The sequence below is a fragment of the Crocuta crocuta genome, unplaced genomic scaffold (genome assembly GCF_008692635.1).
Source record: "Crocuta crocuta isolate KB4526 unplaced genomic scaffold, BGI_CrCroc_1.0 scaffold165, whole genome shotgun sequence".
In the NCBI taxonomy this organism is placed as follows: Eukaryota; Metazoa; Chordata; class Mammalia; order Carnivora; family Hyaenidae; genus Crocuta; species Crocuta crocuta.
The window spans coordinates 1508977-1531378 of NW_027530502.1; the positions used below are offsets into that span (position 1 = coordinate 1508977).

Consider the following 22402-nt stretch of genomic DNA (forward strand, 5'->3'; position numbering starts at 1 on the left):
TCTGACAATATCTTTCTTTAAGCTTTTGGCATATACTCATACGTTTTCAAAATGGTCAGGGATGCATGCTTATACACCTGCCATAACAAGACATATTAAAATTGATAGAGCCAGGTATTCAGCCTCTCCTGAAAATGAGCTTATTCCTAAATAACACATGACATGGATTTGAGTTGTGAAGACTGAGCAATTGGTTGGGCCGAGTTACTTAGGAGCAGCGTAAACTGCAAGAAAGTTCAGAAGCCGCAGTTTTCTCATGACTCAGGTCAATGACACAAGAGGAACAGCCTGAATTAAAGGGCCAGATTTCAGTTAGACGTTGCATTTTTATCTGCAGAAATGCACTGACGTGCTTTAGTATGTGAAAATTATATTCTTTATTTCACTGCAGCTAGTAAAATTCAATTGAGTGGATTAAAAATCATATGAATCATGCAGTAATTTTTTTCTTTGAAAGGGGCAACCCACAGCACAATACATTGCTAATTTTTCCACCTACTCACCCTGCATATGAAAATCATAATATTCCTAGTCTAGCTACACCTTGGAAGAGAAAAAGACACAAACTTGGAAGAGCAAACATCTTTACTCTGAACTCTAATAATAAACACACTACTGAAGATGCACTTTTCCCAAATGAGGTCAGCGTTATTCTATTCCAAGATGAACTCTTAGAAATATTAATAAGAGGCACTTTGTTTCACTCACTACCAAGAAAAGCTTCCTTATTTTCACAGGATTTCTAACCTAGAGCCAAATTTAGGTATGCAAGCCTCCAAGAATGTTTTGACATGGAATGAATAAATGACTCACATTGTCAATAATATTGAAGATCACATAGGCTGCCCCTCGTGCATTGGCAAAAGCGTCAATACATGGAGCGGCCTGTCCAACACTGAATGCTCCGATCAGAATTGAAAAGAAGACCTGAACAGGAGAATACGAGGAAAAGTTAGGAGTAAGCCCCATTCTGGTGCCCATTATTATCTCAGATATGACTGAAACACATTATTACCCTAAGGATTGAGTTTGGATTATCCCTTTAACATCTTTTTTTAGCAAAAGGGCAAAATTTATAAGGTTACTACAATATTCCATCGCGCAATGGGCATCTTCAAAGCCTCAAATTTGTTTTTTGTCTAGCTTGTCAAACTATCTCTTGTTCTTCTCCTGATCGTATACAGAGTCAAAAAGATTTCTCAAATCTATTTCCTTGACTGTGAGGCTAATGGCACTAGAGGGACACATTTCTCATCAGTATTGTTATTTAGTCCTTTGTGGCTTTCTACCCTTACACATAGAATTACACAGAATGTTCAAGATGAAACACGATGGATTTTGGTCCCATGGAATTTCCTATTTTTTTAAATAGCATTTTCCGTACATATTTTGATAAGATTTTAAACAAAAGACTAACAGTTCACATATTATAAACCATTAAATCACACCTGTGTGCACTAATTCCTTTATGCAATTGTTTTAGGCTATTAGCAAACAAAATCTAACACATTTCCCTTTAAATTAATATAGAACAGCCAACAAGATAGCTTCAGGAATCCATATTATCACATAATTAGGAAAACATACATGTAGAGAAATTACTCTTTTCTCTCTGGGCATGATGAAACATCTACACACAGCTTGACTTTTCTCTGAAGACAGTAAAATAACACTTCACATACCCAGAATTCAAATATCCCTCAAATATTGATCCACTATCTGCAGTACCAGTAAGGACCAGTAAGGAAGCAAAGAAGCCTCTACCAAAATAGATGTCATAAAGTTCATGCACCAGAGCTCCTGCTTTTATGCAGAGGGTATTGCTGGGTTCTCTACATCATAACTATCACTCTCTAGTCCCGCTGGGGAGATGTCACTGTCCACACAGAACAAATGAGGAGACCAGGCTAGAAAGGAGTCAGGATTCTATCCCTCTTCTTCACAAAATTTAGCAAATGAGAAAGTGAAGAAAGTGGAGAGCTTATGAGCTGACCACCAGAAAGGAGACCAAAACGAGAAAGAATAGAGTCCACAGTTATGGAACTGGAATCTGAAGATAACACCCCAGAAAACATTTTGAAATGACTGGTTTTATAATGGCCCTTATTTGCCACCAAAGAGCCAAATTGTGTTCGATATCCTCTGTTTAGAAATACAGGGAACTATAGGTTTTAAAAGATTGCTATTTGAATGGTTACATGTTTTGATTATCATTGACATGTAAAGATGGTCATGAAATATTGCTGGTTTATAAAAAATATTGCTGGTTATAAAAAAAGGTTATAAAAAGGTTATTAAAAGCATCCGCATCATAATCCCAGTTTTGAAAGAGAAAGCATATACATACAGAATGATCTGGGAGATATATACCAAAAGTTATCATTAGGTATATACGAATTAATAGATTATAAGCAATTCTAAGTAATTTGTAATTTTAAAAACTGTCTATTCAAATCCTTTGTATAACTCGTGTATGTTATTTTTAGAATCATAAAAGAAAGCTATGTTTATTCTGAAAAACAATAAAATAACTTTCCATCTTATATTTTGTATAATGTTTTATATTATATAAATTTAGCATTCTCTCACACTATGACCTATCTATAATAATGTTTATTTTTTAAATGTTTATTTTTATTTATTTTGAGAGACAGAGAGAGACAGCAAGCAAGCATGAGGAGTAGAGAGAGACAGGGAGAGAGAGAGAATCCCAACCAGGCCCTGTATCACCTGTGCAAAGCCTGACGTGGAGCTCAATCCCACAACCCTAGGATCATGACCTGAGCCAAAATCAAGAGTCAGACGCTCAACCGACTAAGCCACCCAGGCTCCCTTGGGTTTACATGATGATACTCAATGGGAGAAAGAGGATGCCTCCAATCCATATTTGTTCATTCATAAATTTATCCAATTTTTATTTCCTTTTATATGTTATATAGCTTCTCAAGTGGTCTAACTACATGCCACTTTTTTGGCCCTAACTCATAGTGGTGACTTGTTGACCCTAGGAGGGCAGCTCTGCCCAAAGGACAGAGCGAAGACTCACCAAAAGAAAAAAGCCTGTAACCATGGCTCATACTCGGAAAGGGAGGAGTATGAAAGAAAACAAAAGGTAGATGCATAAACAATATTTTTGGTTTCTTCACAAATATTCAGGAAAACTACTTACTGTCATTGCATTTCCAATAGTATATTCTTTCGAAATAACCAGAGTGGATCCATACCAGAAGGCCAGCGCATATGATGCATATATTAATAGGAAGGCAATGCCCATGGAAATGCTTGCTGAAATCACTTTTTTAATTCCAATCTTTTTGGCATTTTGTAGGTGTTTCTCATACCTACCAGAAAATGAGAGGCAAATATTGTAACAAGAAAACAATCCACAATCAGAGCCATATTCACTTCCTGTATAGTTGGAGGATTAAGGAAGAAAGCCATCAAAGTAAGAAAGCCCTGCTGAGATCCAGCTTCCTGGGAAATGAACCAATTCGGGATCAGCCAGGACTAGAACCCATCTGAACCTTCTCTTTACTGGCGGTAACTCATCTCTCGTGGTCCCTACAGTCTCCTGTCGCTGTTCTAGAATTGCACGTCACTCGGGATATGGAAGAGTTTGCCTTCACCTTCATGGCCAGTATCACAAGCCAACATTAAGGTGGAAGAAGAGAAACCAAGACAACAAGAACGGCATCAAAATGTAAATACCTTTCAGGATGCCGAAAATAGGCTCTTTACACAATTCAATTCTCTTTTCTAGGCAAGAGAAAAACCCCTTCTGTTGCCCCATTGCGTGATGGACAGGAATTTTACATGTTCTTGTACTTTAACTTGGGCCTTTGCTTTTTTCATTTTGGTTTTTTTTTTTTTTTTTTTTTTTGTTTTTTTTTTTTTAGTTGTTTTTCTTTTTTTTGGTCAGGTTGATCTTCAACTGTCAAGGCAGGGAACAAGGTTATGAAGTGGTCACTACATATAGGATATGGGTTCTTAACTGAATTTTTCTAGATTTACGTTATGCTTTTTGTAAAGTGGAGTAAATAATGCTTACCTTGCAAGATGATTACGATTGAGAGATAGTATTAGAAAGTAGTTACCACCATGCTGGCACACCGTTGGCACAACCTGGTAATTCCAATTCCTGTTATTATTACTATTATTGTTTTAGAATTTAATCTCCTAAATATTGCTCATTCTATTATACTTTAGAGTAGCAATCAAAATTCATATTCCTGGGGTGCCTGGGTGGCTCAGTAGATTAGGCGTTTGACTTCCGCTCAGGTCATGCTCTCACGGTTCATGAGTTCGAGCTCTGTGTTGGCTCTGTGCTGACAGCTCAGAGCCTGGAGCCTGCCTCAAATTCTGTGTCTCCCCCTCTCTCTGTCCCTCCCTGCTCACACTCTGTCTCTCTCTCAAAAATAAAGACATTAAAAAAATTTAAAAAAATAAATATAATTCATATTACTGGCTTCTTGGATGTGATACAAGGGTACAAATGTCTACATGGGTCTGTTAAATTATAATTTCTTTTTACATCAGTTTAAATTAAATCTACCTTTCCATGCTAGACACAGTGAGTATGTAAAACCTAATTTTGGCTTCTTAAAATTAGGAAAAAACACAATGCATATAAATGAGACTGTAGGAAAATATCTAAAAAGTGTGTTTCTAACAAAAAACAAATACCACTTTTTTTTTTAGTTTAACCAAATGAGATGTTGAGAATTTATTAGTTGCCACCAAAAAGTCTCTTCGTTTAATTACTTAAAGCAGTCAGCCTTCCAGGGTGTTTTTCTCAGTCTCGGGCACTGCATTCACTTAGCAGAGCTGCGTCCCTGGGGAGACAGCCAGCATGCTGTGTCCAGCACGGTGATTAGTCTTGTGTGGCTGGGCCCCAGGGCCCAGGGAGATTCAGGCCAGCCCCGTGTGACACCAGGCTCCAGTGACAGCGGTGGATGTGCTGTAATTACCTTCGCTGAGGCGGCTCGCTTACTGCGGCTAATGGAGCGGTAGTGATTACACTCACATCCTGAGGTCCGAGGGAGGGTTAGTGTGCTCTGTGTGGGCTATTGTATGCAGGCAGGAAGCAGTAGTGAGAGAGAAAAAGGAAGAGATTAGAGAAAGAAACATAGTGGTTTAGAAGAGGGCTTAAGGAACAGAAAAATAGAAAATGAAAATGGAGGGGATTAGGGAAAATTTGCTTTAAATGCTGGAGAATTTCCAGAGAATTTTTCTTTAAAAAGTTGTAGGCTATCAGGAGTCCCACAGAATGGCAAACAAAAACAAAAACAAAAACACAAAAGCAAACAAACAAAAAACCCCCACAGAATCATACTTTGACTGTAGAAGGGCATGCTATTTAAAGAAAACTGGCTGCGGACATTAAAGTAAAGCAGTCTAGCCTTTATCAGTGGGCTTTGACCTTGCATGTTGGTTTTTGTATGTCAGGTTCCTTTAGAGCAGAGGTTCTTGGTCTGGGATCCATGGTCAAGGGATTTGAATGTGGAAAACATTATGTAATTATTTTCACTGACCTGTACCTGAAATTTAGCATTTCCTTGGATTATCAATGCAGGCAACGAACCCCAGTAGAATTAGCAGTAACTATGACTTTGTTTCCAGTAGAAATCGCGGATCATTTTTATATCATGTTACAAGGGATACAAATATGTTGAAATAACTTTTACCTGTATTTCTGCTTCAGTTTCAGTAGTTATTGAGCCCATAGTTCACTCTTATTAATATGTTAACAGTGAAAGCGCATATTTGCTATATCACAATTTAAAAACATTTTGAAAACTGTACTTCATTATCATTGGTTTCCTTGGTAATCCTATGTATTTGTCTTCAGTATTTAAAATCATTACTCTTAGAAGAGAGTCCATAGGCTTCATCAGACTGCCAAAGGAGTCCATGGAACATAAAAAGGGTAAACACCCTGCTTTAGAGGCTGACATTAAACTCCAGACATCTGTAAAGGGTTCCTATATTTTGTAGGGGAGCGATTAATACTAAGAAAAGGAAAGCAGCAAACACATACCACAGAAGAACGAGCAACAAAAAGTATAAAAGTGGGTTCTTTGTGCTAGCGAACAGAGAACCTTCCTGACCTGTTCAGCTCTTTGTTCTGGCCCCCAAATGCTATCACGGTCCTGATGGCCCCTAGAGCCTCCTCCGCCGCGGCTCCTGCTTTCGCATATGCAGCCAGTTCTTTGTCACTAAATGCTGAGAGTATCTGGACAGAAGGGAAACATTCATGACTTTGGTATGGGGAGAAAAGTTAAAAGAGAGCCTGTCACTGTTCAGTTTACTTTTTCTTTCCAAATGCTATCTATCCCTTTCCAAAAACTGAAGTCACTAAGTGAACAACATTCCATGTACCAGATCCAGTGGCTTCTCCACCCACTACAAAGACTAGATCTGACCCACCCTGGTGATCTGCTCCCCAAGAGTAGTCAGGAACAGAAAACCCACATATAATTCTCTAAAGAGCATTTTGAGGAACAGTCACATTCCAAATATACTGTGTTTATTTTCTCTGCTAATTGCAAAATAAATTAAAATCTTACTGCTTTGGAAAGTCATTGTTCTTTCCTTTATTGTGTCATGATTTTTAATTACAGTAAAGTCTTGGTGTGTGAGCATAATTCTTCTGGAAGCATGCATGTAATTCAAAGCACTTGTATATCAAAGCAAATTTCAAGAACCATTTGCTTAATTGTGATCATGTGACATTTGGCGTCACAGACTACTCATATTGCAAGATATCACTTGTTTATCAAGTTAAAATTTATTGGAAACGTTTGGTCATCTTGTGGAACATTCGCAGAGCAAGTTACTCAAAATCCAAGGTTTTATCGTATTATGATAGTAGTTTAAACTACTATGCCAGAAGATTTACCCAAAGAAATAAGAGCAGCGTGAAAAATCTGTAATTGAGGTAATAGCTGACATTTTAAATCACAATACAAATAAATTTCTTCATTACAGCATTAATAGCATGCTTCTCATTGTGGTTTCAACCGACATGGAACACGGATCTGCACAACTACAAGAACCAGAATCCTGTGTATTACAAATAACTCTTGTATGCATGGCCTAACACACGTGAAAATGCCCCAGTTTCACATACCTTTGCCCAAACAGCTGCAGAGAGTCCCATGATAGGGCTGATGGCCATTATCACAAGGGTGAGCTTCCATCCTCTAACGAACCCTACTATGAATCCTGCAAAAAACGTGGCTACTGCTTGAAAGAACATTCCAACCTTGTCACCAATTCCTTCACTGATTTTGGAGACGTCACTAAAAAAGATCACACCTAAGTGGTTACAGGCAGGAGGTCTTCAGTCGGAAAGCTGACGCAGACATCTAATAAACACACAGACAGGTAAAACTTGTTCACGCTACAGCAAGCCGCTTTCACAGTCTTAGCCTCTTGAACGATATTTTTCCTCACCTAAATACTGTGCAAAGGAAGAATTTCAGGATCAGTTCATGCCTCTGAGAAGTTAATATCATTAACATTGATGCTACCGAACAAGTTAATCCTGTCTGAGAAGCATTAGCATTTTGAACATGTGAGTCAATTTGTTTAAAAGCAGGAGTTAGGAAGGGCATCGCAACAGGAACAGGGACGTGCTACTTGCTTCTACCGGGACCGGGACCCATTTCTTAACCCACTCTATTCTCCATACAGCAGCCAGTGTGATCCTTTGAAAACGGAAGTCTGAACGTGTTATTCCTCAGATCAAAAGCGTCCAACGGCTGCCCATTTCACTCCGAGTCAAAGCTGAGAAGGCCTTAGTGAGGCTGAACCAGGTCCTAAATGTCTTGACCTTCTCTCCTTTTTTACTTCATTTGTTCCCTACACTTGTGTCAGGGGCTCCAGTAAGAAAAAGTTTACCGGGGCGCCTGGGTGGCTTAGTCGGTTAAGCGTCCGACTTTTGCTTAGGTCATGATCTCGAGGTTCGTGGGTTCGAGCCCCGCGTCGGGCTCTGTGCTGACTGCCAGCTCAGAGCCTGGAGCCTGTTTCAGTCTGTGACTCCCTCTCTCTGACCCTCCCCTGTTCACGCTGTCTCTCTCTCTCTCTCCTAGAAATAAATAAAACATAAAAAAAAAAATTAAAAAAAAAAAAGAAAAAGTTTACCATCTATCTCTCTCTGCAGGAAAGTAAGCAACAAGAGAACAGAGAGCTTAGTTTTGTTCACGGGTATAACCGTAAACATCTAGAATAGTGCTTGGCACGTAGTAGCCCCTTAAATACTCGACGAATAAGGGAAGAGCCAACAGTTACTAAGAAAAGCCTCTCTGCAACTTCATTCACACATTTACTTTTTCATTCAATCATCTAAATTGAATGTATATCTGTCAGGCCCTGTGGTAAGCGCCACTGACAGATAATATAAGATGTGAGCTCAGTCTTCAAATTAGCCGACTCTATCACTGAGGAGAGCAAACTAACGTAAGGAAAATACACTGTGGCGCAGGCTGCAAATGCTAGAAAGGGGTATCAGATGATCTAGTCCCAAGCCTATTAAATGCTTTTCTAGTAATTGTTTTAAATTTAAAATCTAAGCGTGACAAATATCTGCATAGTTAGTGGTTAATTTCGTTACAAAAGTCTGACATTAACGACGCACTTACTCTGTTAACCGTGTGTTGAGTTCAGTAGTATCGCTGACGTCAAACCAGCCTATTTCTTGCCGTAGAATAGCGTGAAAAAACTCCTGCCTAATTTTCCGGATCTGCCGGCCAGCTGCCATGGTCCAAAACGAAACCTGTATGTAAGCAGCAACAAGAACTCCAGCACCTAATCCTGAGTAATAATACGCATACCTGGAAAATAATTAGCAAGTTTCTTTTAAATACTGTCCTTTTTTCCATCTCTTTCACGAAAAATCTTCAGAATTGGCAATTAAGTTTACTGGAACCCCAGATTGCATAGGACATCATAACACACACACACATTAAAATCTTTTCTCTTTTCCAGAGGCGCCTGGGTGGCTCAGCCGGTTAAGCCTCTGACTTTGGCTCAGGTCATGATCTCACAGGAGCCCCGCGCTGGGCTCTGTGCTGACAGCTCAGAGCCTGGATGCTGCTTTGGATTCTGTGTTTCTTTCTCTCTGACCCTCCCCAGCTTGTATTCTTTTGTCTATCTCAAAAATAAATAAACATTAAAAAAATTTTTTTAAATCTTTTCTTTTCCTAAATTATAAGACGGTGATGGCAAATCTATCCACCTGAACTATCAGCCAAAGAAACAGATCATTTTTTGTGTTTAACTGCAAAAATAATGACATTAATGATTTTAAAACAGACACTGACAATTTGTAGACATGGTATGGGTTTTTCTTTCATTATTTATATTCTAGGCTTTCATATCTTCTTGTATTGAAAAAGTTCACTACTGTTCACAGATTACAAGTTATAGGAATAAAAAGACCAGACATGTGAAGTGCATCTTAGAGTAATTTTTCTCATATTCTTTATAGAAAGAACCCCCCCAAACAACCTTTCCTATTTGGCAGAATTTGAAAACATTTTTTAACAGTATGCTAAAAATGTCATAAATTCAAACTAATTTTGAGTGAAGTCTTAACTAAATTACAGGAAAGTTAGTATCTTTAAAAAGAACAAATTCAGTTTTGACATTTTAAAATACATTTTTTATATAGTTTCCCAAACTATTTCTAGATAAAAGCCTTTTGGGCCTGTAATAGCATACAGATGTGCTCATTTAAATCAGCAACATTGATCAATAAGTAAACATACAAACATTATGTTACAGGCTCTTGAGATTTCTATTAGATCAAAGTACTGTATCGATATTAAATTTACTGACGTTGATAACTGTGTTGTGGTTACGAAGAGACTATCCTAAGCTTAGGAACCACATTGAAGCTTTTGTGAATAAAGGTGATGTATGCATGTTACTTCAAATAGTGGAGGTTTTGGGGGTGGGTATAAATGATAACAGTAGGTCAAAGAATATAACAAAAGGTAAAGAGCATACAGATACTTTTTCTATATTCTTATAATTCTCTGTAAGTTTGCCATTATTCTCAAATAAAATGTTTTAAAAGTATATCATAGGGGTGCCTGATGGCTCCGTCAGTTAAGTATCCGACTCTTGATTTCCACTCAGGTCATGATCTCACAGTTTGTGAGTTTGAGCCCTGCTTGGGATTCTTTCTCTCTCTCTCTCTCTCTCTCGCCCCACCCCCACTCTCTGTCTCTCACTCTCTCTTAAAATAGTTAAATAAAAATGTTTTAAAAGTACATCATATTTATATATATGTACCTATATTTATATATCATAACTACATAATATATGTATACATCAGCCAATTACCTAGTCATTTCTTCTTCCAGAATTCTGCCTGGATTTAGCATTGACAATGAAAAATTCACTAAATAAAAACAAAACAAAACAAAATAAGACATTTTTGAAAGGTTGAACTATTAATAGGCATTACTAGATTTTTTAAATCTTTTTTCTTTTCACCCTCAGTGAATTCTTTTAACTTTACTCAAATAAGAAGTCCAAGGGTTTAGATGAAGGACATCTCTAGGGTCCAGATGGGGAAAGGTAGCGCTCTCAGGTTCGACCCAATCCTGGCCATCTCAGGCCTTTAGCAAAGCAGTTTCCTGAGGCAGCTGAGGGGAACTGATACAGAAGACAAAAGAGGAAAAAATAAATGGTCTCAATAGAAAATATAGGATTTAAGGGGCATTTTTTTTCACTAAAATCACTTTACAGATAATTGTTTATATTGATTTTATTTGAATATATGTGTGTTTTCCCTTACGTGTTTCCTTTTGTGGTAAGTAACAGAAAGGCTGAATTACATCCCTTGTAAGGGAGGGAAAAATAAAGACAAGGAAGGTAAGTAAATTGTTTAAAGACGAGTTAGTGGATTACTGGCAATTAGTTATCATCCTGCATTCCACATTCTGTTTTCTGGCAAAGCTGTATTCTGGTATTTTTACAGCAGTATTAATTGTTAGGAAATATATTGCCTATTAATTTGAACTAATTTGATAAAACTGTCAATGTGCCATTTCTGTTTTAATAATAACAAGTACGTACTGACCATTTATTATATAACAGGCTTTGTCCTCAACACTCTGCATGTATTCATTCATTTAATTTTCACCATAATCCAATGAGGTATGAATGCTTTATGAATTCTCCTTTCACAGATGAGGAAATTAAGACACAGGTAAAGTCACTTATCCAAAGTCACACAGCAGCAAGTAGGCAGAGAGTCCTAGCACTATACATAGAGCTCCTAAGTTTATACTGCACTGATTATTTCATATTGTAAGGATTTATTTTCATTTTTTTAAAAACACAAAATTAAAGGGGCACCTGAGTGGTTTAGTCGGTTAAGCATCTGACTCGGTTTTGGCTTTCAGGTCATGATCTCACAGTTTGTGGGATCAAACCCCACATCAAATTCTTGGGATTTCCTCTCTCTCTGGCCCTCCCCTACTCACTCTATCTCAAAAACAAATAAACATTAAAGAAAAACCCACAACGTGAAAAAATTAAAAGGAAACAGCCTATGTCCACTGAACTCACAAAATAATAGGACAAAATGTCACCAGGGCATTGTGGACAAAATATACCAGAGTAGGAAAGAAACTAGTCTTTGTTCCTTTATCATGTGTAAATAATCCAATATTCATGTTTTCTGCATGGAGTGTATCTTCCTTACCTTCTTCTGAAGAGGGGTAAGGTTGAAATGTATTTAAAACTTAAACTACTATCAGGATCAATTAATTACCAGGCATGTGGGCCTGACTGTGGCATAATTTCTCCCTCAATATTATAAGTTCTACTGATGTTCACAGGGAAGTGTTTCTGCTTATTAATCTGCTCTTCTTAGCTATCAGATCCTTAAGGACTCATCCCTATTTTACTTCTGTTCTTATCAGTTCAGTTGTGTGTGCTAATTTCCTCCCTTGGTTCTTTTTAGTGTTTTTAATTTTTCAAAATGTTTATTTTTGAGAGAGGGAGACACACACAGAGCACTACTGGGAGAGGGGCAGAAAGAGGGAGACGCAGAGTCCAAAGCAAGTTACAGGCTCCGAGCTGTCAACACAGAGCCCAACGTGGGGCTCAAACCCACAAACTGTGAGATCATGACCTGAGCCAAAGCTGGATGCTTAACCAACTGAGCCACCCAGTCACCTCCTCCCTGGGTTCTGAAATATGGCAGTTTTGGGATGCCAAATTGGAATTGTATTTGGAATTAGAGGCAGACAAGCTATCTAAAGCTTGGTATTGGTGGAAATCATGGTTCAAACCTTGGGAAAACACCACATATATGTGTATAGGGCTGATCTTCCCCCAGAACTTAAGAATCAGGTAAAATTTAACTGAATTTTACTCTTCTCCAGTGCCTACCTCAGATGTTTAAATTCTCCCAGGGAGGATATTACAACTCAGACTGATCCTCCCTCTTAGGAAATAAGGATCTATGAGCATTCAAAATTTGAAATGCTCTGTTCTCTGCATCGAAGCTGAGAATGGCAACTTAGGTCTGGGTTAGTAACCTGAGGAGCTCCTAGGAGTTTCTGCTGCCTAAAGACTAAGGTAAGGCAGATGTGTACTGATGTGTTCCCTGAAAGGTCATGGGACTCTGGATCCGGAAATCTCATGGGATTCTAGGTCTGGAAGGGCCTAGGCCTGGTCTTCTCAGATGTTACTTACTGTACCTCAGTCTCATAAACAATCTCCAAGTTGTCGTTGGGGATTCTCAATGCCATCTGCCTGTTAGATTCACATGGGGAGCTTGAAAAAAATAGAGTTGCTCAGGCTCCACGCAAGAACAGTTAAATAGGAACCTCTGGCTGCATCTAGAGCACACATTTCTAAGAAGTAACCCCAATTCATACTTTTTAAAACAAAATGTTTATTTTTGAGAAGGGGGTATAGGGTGTGGGGGGTGAGGGACAGAGGATCCGAAGCACGATCTGTGGTGATAGCAGACAGACTGATGTGGGGCTCAAACTCACCAATCACAAGATCATGACCTGAGCCAAAGTCGGACACTAAACAGACTGAGCCACCCAAGAGTCCCTCCCTGCTTGATTCTAAGGGCTAAGAGGGGTAACTCTCTCTCTGGCCTGCCTGAATGCCTCCCAGAATAAGGAAATGGAGAATTCTTGAAGTTGCCTATTCTTTTTAGAGAGTTCTCATAACATCTACTTTGGATGAAGAAATAGAATTTTAGAGTGGTTGTTTCATTGTGCTGACAGCTAGCCCAGAGCCTGGAGCCTGCTTCTGATTCTGTGTCTCCCTCTCTCTCTGACCCTCCCCTGCTCACGCTGCGTCTCTCTCTCTCTCTCTCTCAGAAATAAATAAAAACATTAAAAAAGCATTAAAAAAAGAATTATAGAGGTTAAGTAATTTGCGCAAGGTCATACAGCTGGTAAGTGAAGGGCTTAAATAACTGTATATCTTAAGGATTACAGGGGAGACATTACACAGAGCTCTGTCATGTTTAAGTCTTAAAGCAATGTCTGCCTTCCTCTATTTTGCCTAGAACTTCTCTTATCTTGTGGAAATATTCAGCACAAAACAAAGGGCTGGTGTTTATCCAGGCAACAGTAGGTGTTGTTGTTAGGTAAGGTAACGGGTCTCCAAAATGCCTTTTCCTCTCAACCATGCAGCAATGCAAAGGTGTGTGGGATTGCTCTACAGAATTTTCTAGATCATAACAGTCACACAGACATGACATAACATAGATCAAGTTCCTGATACTCTGTATAGAAATGTTTCCTATGACTCTGTCCTTAAGGTTTTGCACACAGAATGTGCACAGTTTCTGCACAACTGAGTCATTGTGAGGGAACAAACCTTGTCACTGACTAGCTTTATTCTGTTGACAGGATGGCCTCTGTTCACAATCATTCACTGTCAAATCTTGTAATTTAAACCTCGTATTCTTCTCACATTCCCTTCCTATTGGCTCCCATTTAGTCCAGCTGTCCAAGAATCCAACAATTCTAAAGAATAGATTTTAAGTAAATATCATCTCTATGAGAGGAGCAAGTGAGCTCAGCTAAGGCTAAGTACAGCTGAGTACCCGATCTTCTCTCAGACTTCATGATTTTTGCTAAACTCTATAATTCCCAACATACCAGGGAGATCTCTGGATTTAGATTGAGTATGAAATTTAAAGAGTTTGTTTTCTGCAGAGGTATAACCTGTGAGGGACATCTCATTGCAAATCTTCCAAGACTGCCTGTAGGCCTAGTGACAAATGCGGCTATAGAAGACCAAGGGCCATTTTATTTGGTGGCTACAGAAACTACGTTGGCAACTCTGGGGAGTTTAACAACCCTGCAATCACAGATTTGTAAGCGACTGGCTTGTGTCATTTCCCAGAGAGACCTTGAATTTGGCCCTGGGCATAGCACGTGGCACCTATCTGCCATGCCCAGCTTCAAAGCTATTGGGTTGCATAATTAGAAACAAGTGACAAACAAACTGTTCCCAATAAGAAAGTTGTGGAATTATTCTGGTGTCAGTAAAACCAAAAACAGGACTATTAAAATTGGCCCAAACATGAACTCATCTGTGCTAAATGCGTTGCATTATTTTAAGCTCATTTAAAAAAAGTTTAATTGAGGGGCGCCTGGGTGGCTTAGTCAGTTAAGCGTCCGACTTTCGCTTAGGTCATGATCTCGAGGTTCGTGGGTTCGAGCCCCGCATCGGGCTCTGTGCTGACTGCCAGCTCAGAGCCTGGAGCCTGTTTCAGTCTGTGACTCCCTCTCTCTCTGACCCTCCCCTGCTCACGCTGTCTCTCTCTCCTAGAAATAAAACATTAAAAAAAAAAAAAGTTTAATTGAGATAAAATACATAAAAAAATTTACCATCTTAGTCGTTTTTAAGCGTACAGTTCAGTAGCATTAAGTATATTCACACGACTCAGTAGTGTTATTCATACTGTTGCACAATTTCCAGAACTTTTTCATCTTGCAAAACTGAAACTCTATGCTCATCAAACAGCAACTCCCAATTTCCCCCTGTCCCAGCCCCTGGCAGCCACTATTCTACTTTCTGTTTCTATGAATTTGACTAATTCATATAAGTGGAGTCATTCAGTATTTGTCTTTTTTGGGACTGGCTTATTTCACTTAGCACAATATCCTTAAGGTTTATCCATGGTATAATGCATGCCAGGACTGCTTTCCTTTTTAAGGCTGAATAATATTCCATCATATATATATTAACGTATATATAATATTTTGTTTATCCATTCATCCTTTAATCTATGTTTTCAACCCTGAGTTGAAACCAACTTTTGATTGATGTGTCCAAATCTGGGCATCATCCTGCCATATATATAAACATTATAAACCTATAGATGTTCTAAGAAGTAAAAGGAAAACAAGTAGAAAACTCTTACTCCTCATTTCCTTAAAGACTATTTAAACTGTACTATCTTGCTCCAGTTTTACCTTTGCAATGTTTGTGTTAAAGTTTTGGTCACTGGTCAAACAAAGTAATCCATTTAAAACTTTCCCAAAACAAACAAACAAACAAACAAACAAAACCCCACAATTTTTTTTACATTGGGAGTATAATTGGGTTCTGAGCATTGTTTTAGATGGCAGAAAGGCCTGGGTTTGAATCTGTCCTAACCCCCACCAGCTATGTAATTTTGTACAACTTATTTATCCTCTCCAAGCCTCAGTTTCCTCATATGTCACAGAGGATAGTACTACCTACTGTGAAGGATTGTTCTTGTAAAGGTTAAGTGAAATAGGACCTAGCAGATATAAATACAATAGAAGACTACCATTATTATTATGATAAAGAGGCTCTTCTTACAGACAACAGTATTTGAGCATAAATAAAGTGTGTGTTTTTTTAGGAGGTTTAATTATTCAAAAGATGCTTTTACCAGATATCTAAAAGATATTAATATTTATGTAAACAGATCTTACTGTATGAATCATGCAATCACATTCTCTTAGGTAATTACACTTACGCTCTACACTGCTAACCAAATACATAGCCCTGAATCAGTAAACACTGAAAACTCTTACTGATCTAAACGATACAGTCCACTTTTTCTCAGGTATCTTTGCTATGTTAAGCTGCCCTTCCTTTATCAGTTTTTTTTTTTTCCTTCTATTCCACCATCTGGGTACCGATAAAACTTCACTCCATGTTCTCCAACTTAGCACCTATGAGGTTCTCTTGGGAGAAGCTGAGCCATCAGGCTTGGTAGAAAGCACTGAAATCTTCCTTTCTGTGTTGAATTTGGCTACTACGAAAATAACTCTGTCCATTGGAACCTGGATCCAGAGCTGTTGCCCAAGTCCCTCTTACAGATGACATTAACTTATGGGACTCCTTTGGCTCTTCAGTAATTAATACTCCTCTACCTGAGTTTCAAAACACATTATTCTCACACTGAAACCATTCACTCTTTAGTGAAATGGTATATCAAGGTCCAGTCAATCTGGTTGATCCAAAAACTAGGGACACAAAATGGATATAACTTTAACAAAAAGTGTGGAGGGAGAGAAAAGATAAAGAAAACCAGAAACAGAGCTATAGGCTGAATATAGCTAAGAAGTATTGCCATGCTAACTGAGATATTTTGAATTCTGTCAGTAATCACCAAAGGGAGGAACATACTCTATTATAGTTCTACAGTCTTCAAGTAAAGAGACTGCCTTGCTTGATTTAGATGCGAGCTTTCTGAATATTTCCTTATTCTGTACTAAAAGTCAAACAGAATACACCTATTTGTTGACATTTAAATGAGTATTTAAGGAACTTTCTAAGAATTATATAGCTCTTTCAGTGATATCTGGAGTCACCCAGAAATCCAAACCATTAAACAAGTAGATGAGGAATAGCAAAATCAACTTCTAATCTTACATCCAGTTAGAGTACAATGTATGTTTTTTTAAAAAACAGAGAAATGCTTACCTGGAAAGGAGAAATTTCCTGCAGTATCAACAAATTTGTCAGTCATTTGTCCAAATACTATCATCATGAGGGGAAGACCTGCTCCGTGAGCTATGGCCATGATGGTGCCCAGGGACATCAATAATTTATCCTGCCAGTCAGAATATCGAAACTAAAAAATAAAAAAAAGGAAATAAAATACTACCTTATAGAAAAGAATCTCTTTTTTCCCACAATTCTATGTTCATTGGGTTTTATTTAAAGTCTGTACTTTTATAATAGTTGCAGATAAATGTAGTAGGGAAGAAGGAGGATTTCAATCCAAATTATTGACAGATTAATTTTATGATTCCACTTATTTTGTATTCTGTGAAGAAATCAATCTGATTTTGTTTAATCAGTATCTCATTTGGTTCCATGACTGCAATATTGTTCAGGGTGCCTGTGTGGTTGGCTAAGCTTCTGACTTCAGCTGAGGTCATGATCTCATGGTTCATGAGTTGGAGCCCTGTGTTGGATTCTGTGCTGACAGCTCAGCCTGGAGCTGCTTCAGGTTCTGTGTCTCCCTCTCTCTCTGCCCCTCCCCCGCTCGCTCACATGCTCTCTCTCTCTCAAAAATAAGTAAACATTAAAAAAATTAAAAAGAAGAAATACTATTTGATCTTCCAAAAGTTCCTTAGGTAGTGAGTTAAAAACAGGAGTACACATACATGCACACGCATATCGCATCCTTTAAAACAACATTCAAAATATTTCAGAGGGAGAATTACAAAGATGGAGGACACAGATCCCCTGAGTTTAATGGTAAGTTTCCTTTAAGAAGTTTAAGTTAACTTTTGAAAGGAAGCTCCGAAGTGAAATGAAACAAACATTATGGAGTGCCTATATGTGTATTTTGGTGAAGTCTTGCTTAAAGAGATGATACTCGCTGAAGAATCTGGAAGGATAAGGGAGAATTTGCTGAAGAAGAATTGGGGAGTACAGATGAAGTGGGGGTGTTTAGGCTTAGAATAGCAAGATGCCTAGAAACTGCATAGGAGTGCTCAGATAACCTCATGAGTTTCAGAAGTTCTGAAAGAGGTTAGAGAGAGGTATAAAAGACTTGGTGGGCCTCACCAACCTTCTTGGGCTTAGTACTATCTTAGTACTTAGTATAGTGTACTTAGTACCATCACTTAGAAGGGTGATACTAGGTGTCACCATGACATGCACAGCACCCAAGAACTAACCAGCCAATCAATGTCTTAGTGCTCCAAAGACTTTGTCTCTCACTGTCTTTTTAGCTCTAATCTCACTTTTTCTTCCCATTTTTGATTGTCTGCTCTATGGCTCTCTCTGTTTTTTTCTTTTTTTTTCTCTGCCTTCTAGATTACATCCTTCTTCTCTTATATTTCCATTTCTCTACTTCCTCTCTGTCCCTTGCGTCTTCCCCCAACCACCTTCTTAATCTGTTCTCTCTACCCATTTCCATCACCCCACCCCCTTTTGGCGATGAGGCACAGTCATCAGGAGAATGAGTGATGAGTCAGGATTGGCAGAGTAGGGTCTTTGAGAGCTGAAGCAGAGTCAGACAGGGTCAACAGGCCAGGGCAGTGTGAGATCAGACACAGTTGGTGGGGAGGAGGGGTGTGCAAACTGTTCTCACAGAGTTCCAGAAGTTCAGTGTGAGGAGGCCAAATTCCATCATCAAACACGCAGGGCAAGCAAGAGTGCCGAAAGAGACAAAGGTTCAGAAGCCAGGTGGAGCTTGGAAAAGAACAAGGGGAACAGGTAATGTCAAGAGCAAATGAAGAAGTGTCCCTAAAATTGCTACAATGGGGATTAGGTGTTGCCAGAGTTCATTTTAGTGGCTCCCAGGGAAGAGAGATAGAGAGAGCACTTGGGTCTACTGGCCAGTTACAAACACAGGATTGGGTTGCCATGTAATGTTCTCCTTAGTGAACATTTACATGAAATTGAGGATCATTTTAAATACTTACACTACTTAAAGAAAATTCCATTGTCTCTAAGCTTAAATTTAAAACTATAAGAATTTCACAGCAACATCCTAAGTAAACTTAGATTTGTTTTAAGTGATTTTCAACAAAACAATTAATTGCTAATTCTTGTTAGAAACAGTTTTTTTATAACCTTCTAACAGTTGTCCTGAACCTCTTTCAGGACAAATATGTATTCAGAGGCAGAAAAGATTATATTTCAATTTAGTTTAAATTTTAACTTTTAAGGTCAAACTAAATGCTCTAAATTTCTACCTCAAGGTTTGTGTTTTATTTGCTGTAGGAGGCAGATTTAAAACATGTGCATTAAAACCAAACTTAGTTTTACAATTTATTCTCTAAAGCACTGAATTAAAAAAAAACAAACCTGACAGTTTTAAACAAAAATATCGCAAGAATCAGGGAGAGGAGAATGGGGCTTTGCGGTGAAATGAGAAATGTGCGGCAACACTTGAGACTGAGGAGGTTTTGGTGTCTTTTCATCCATTTACCTACTAAACTAGAGATTTCAGCTGACATGCCATTTAATGTCAACTTCTTTGCTATGGAATAATGGTTTGAAAGCCTCATGGTTACTCAAAGCAGGCAAACACTTTCTTGGGCCACCTCTCTGAGACATAGTACAAATGAAAAACTGATTAGACTTCTTCCAAAGATATACTGGCTTGCAGTGTGCCAGCAGAAAAGCACTGAGAATTATGTGAAACATAATCAGAATCTCTAATAATTACTCCAGAGAATTTAATCAATTTCCTTGGAAGCCAAATGTAAACATAGATTTCTTAATTATTTCTAAATTTCTGTAGTTAACAATCACTTTCATTATATGCAGTCGTGTTTAACCAAAATTTGGTGAGGGCGTGTGGTGGTGGTCATGATGGTGGTGGTGGTGGTGGTGTGTGTGTGAGAAACAGATGCAGAAATGCATTTCCCTGAAATTGGTTCGTTTGTAAGGTCCTATGAACAAAAGTCGTGACTCTGCTCTGTGTCACAGCCAGCCTATCCCTACCTCTTTTATCATGTACCTTGAGAATGTGGTCCACTGATTATAAGAAGCCAACCTAAGACAATCTTAAACTACTGGCTCCATAACTATTGATTCAAGCATGAAATCTTAATGAAAACAAGAATTATTCATATTTAATATTTCACAGCTTACCAATGTTAATGGTCCAATCAAGTTCACGCTCTTCTTTTTTTTCGTGTCCTGGTTGCTGTAAAAAAAAACCAAAAAAACAATTATTTAAGTTTAAATCTGTTACAAAATGTTTTACAGTCAATTGACTATAAACTTGAGTCATTACCACATTCAAATATTATACTATTTTCAAATACAAAACAGTGATATCCACAAATTGTCAACATTAGCCCATTTAACAAACGCTACCAGGCAATCACCAAGGGTGCAAAGTAACTGTCCAAGGTACTACAAGAATATGTGGATAAATGAGAAATGGCCACCTGTCTTGCAGAGGTCACACACAGAAAGAAAATACAGAGGTTAATATCTGCCAAGCAGTTAAATTCTTCTGTTGCTAAAAAATATGTATTGATCTAAAAATAGTAAAGTTTACTCTTCTGAAAGACTGTATGGAGTGGTGTCAGGAAATCCTGTTGGCTCTACTTTCAAACTACATCCAGAATTCAACCACTGCTCACCGCTTTTATTACTATCCCAATGGCCCAGGAAAACTCCTTAGTCTCTCTACTTTCAATTATACCAACTTCAGTCTACCCTCAACACAGCATCCACACTAATCATTTACAAACTCAAGTCATATGCTACTCTTCTGCTCAAAAGCCTATAATGGCTCCCATTTATCTGAGAGTAAAAGCCAAAATTCTTACATTAGATTTTGGCCCCTATATGATCTGTTTCCTTGTTACCTCTCTGACCATATTTCTTATTCCTACTCTTGTTTGTTTTGCTTCAAGCTACCCTGGCCTCCCTGCTTCACTGTTCTGTGAATACACCAAGCAAATTCCCATAGCCGGTCTTTATACTGTCAGTTACCTCTGCTGGGAATGCTGTCCCCTCAGACAGCCATACGTGTCTCTCCTCTCATGTCTTTCAAGTCTTCCCTCCAATACTGCCTTTCCAGTAAGACCTATCTTAACTATCCTATTAAAAATTGCAACCTACTTTTTCTGTGCTCTCTCGATTTCCTTAGCCTTGATTAGTATCTTCCATAGAATTTATTATCTTCTAACATTTGCTGTAGCTTACTCAGTTTTCACAAGTATTATTTATGTCTGTCGTTCATATAGTAATGTAAACTTCATGGGGGTAGTGATTTTTTTTTTTTTACCTACACCCATTTATTTAGCTTAATTAATTTATTAACTAGTTTAGATAGGTGATAAAGTTTTGCTCAGAAGACTTAATCCCAAATTATTTAGAACACATGTTAAAATCAAAAGACAGACATCTGCCACTAAATATGTTCTGAAGAAGGTGCCGTAGGCAACATAGCAGCATGACTGGAACTAGTATATGACTAACTTGCCACTTGCCCTAAATAACTAACATGCACTTGACTTCCTTTGAACGAATAAGTTTTGGTCTGTTTTTAATAAAAATTAGTCTCAACATTTACTTTCATAATCTTACACTCTTCACTCACTATTAACTTTCTGTATTTCTCTTCTGAACTGTTTTCTCATGTTTGCAATACAAGGCCGTGAACTTCACTTCCGAGACCTCCTGTGCGGTCTGGGGGATTACTATAGCTTTTGCAGGGATAGCTACTTTGTACACTCATCAAATGTTCAGCTGGTGCAGCACATAAATACAGCCTTCATAAAAATGCCATCTATTTACAGATTCACAGTCAATCCCAGCCTAAATTGCCAGCTTACGAAAACCACTTTTTTTTTCTAGTAGAAGTAATACCATCCGTTTCCTAATTCTATCTGGCAAACTAAATTTTCTATGAATGAATGCCACAGTACTTAGAAGGAAGAGAGCAATATCACTGTATGAAGATGATAACAGACCAAATTCTTTAGTTTAAACATCAGATAGGTGTATTTTTATTTGTATTATCAGGCCCCTTGCAGCTTGAGGACTCACTACAGAATCTGATAAATTTGTCCCTCTGGGTGATTACTTGATGACATGGGTCAATTAGTTTTGGGTGGCCTGGCATGAACTCAGAGACCATAACAGACGCAGAAACTATTTGAGGCTAAAGGCGAAAATGATTCACTATTCCCACACTGAAAGAGGAAACGAAGACAACACACCATTGACCGGTCGCTTGCTTCTGCCCCTACTAAAGCCTGTAAAGTGCGCTTAGCAAGGGCCCCAGAGAACCAGAGAGAAAGAGGGGCAAGCAAATGAAGCGCTGAGGTCTTCCCTTGGCATGTGAACAAATATTGATCTGGAAGCTCAGGTTACAGAAGAATGAGGCTGTTCAAGGTCCCCCTCCCCACATCACTGCCCCAAGGGAGAAATACAAACCAAG

General features: G+C 38.3%; 1 protein-coding gene across 3 annotated transcripts in view; it reads right to left on the reverse strand.

Annotated features, from left to right (window-relative positions):
- The window catches only part of LOC144233773 (phosphatidylcholine translocator ABCB4), a 69023-nt gene that overhangs the window by 46120 nt on the left and 501 nt on the right, over window positions 1-22402 (reverse strand). For all 3 annotated transcript variants that reach the window (XM_077766810.1, XM_077766809.1, XM_077766808.1), the window contains exons 2-9: window positions 20095-20149; window positions 16960-17110; window positions 10351-10408; window positions 8643-8834; window positions 7130-7301; window positions 6108-6232; window positions 3170-3341; window positions 814-927 (exon numbers count right to left, since the gene is read on the reverse strand). In XM_077766810.1, coding sequence (XP_077622936.1) covers window positions 814-927; window positions 3170-3341; window positions 6108-6232; window positions 7130-7301; window positions 8643-8834; window positions 10351-10408; window positions 16960-17110; window positions 20095-20149 — 1039 coding nt within the window. The remainder of the gene's footprint in view (window positions 1-813; window positions 928-3169; window positions 3342-6107; window positions 6233-7129; window positions 7302-8642; window positions 8835-10350; window positions 10409-16959; window positions 17111-20094; window positions 20150-22402) is intronic.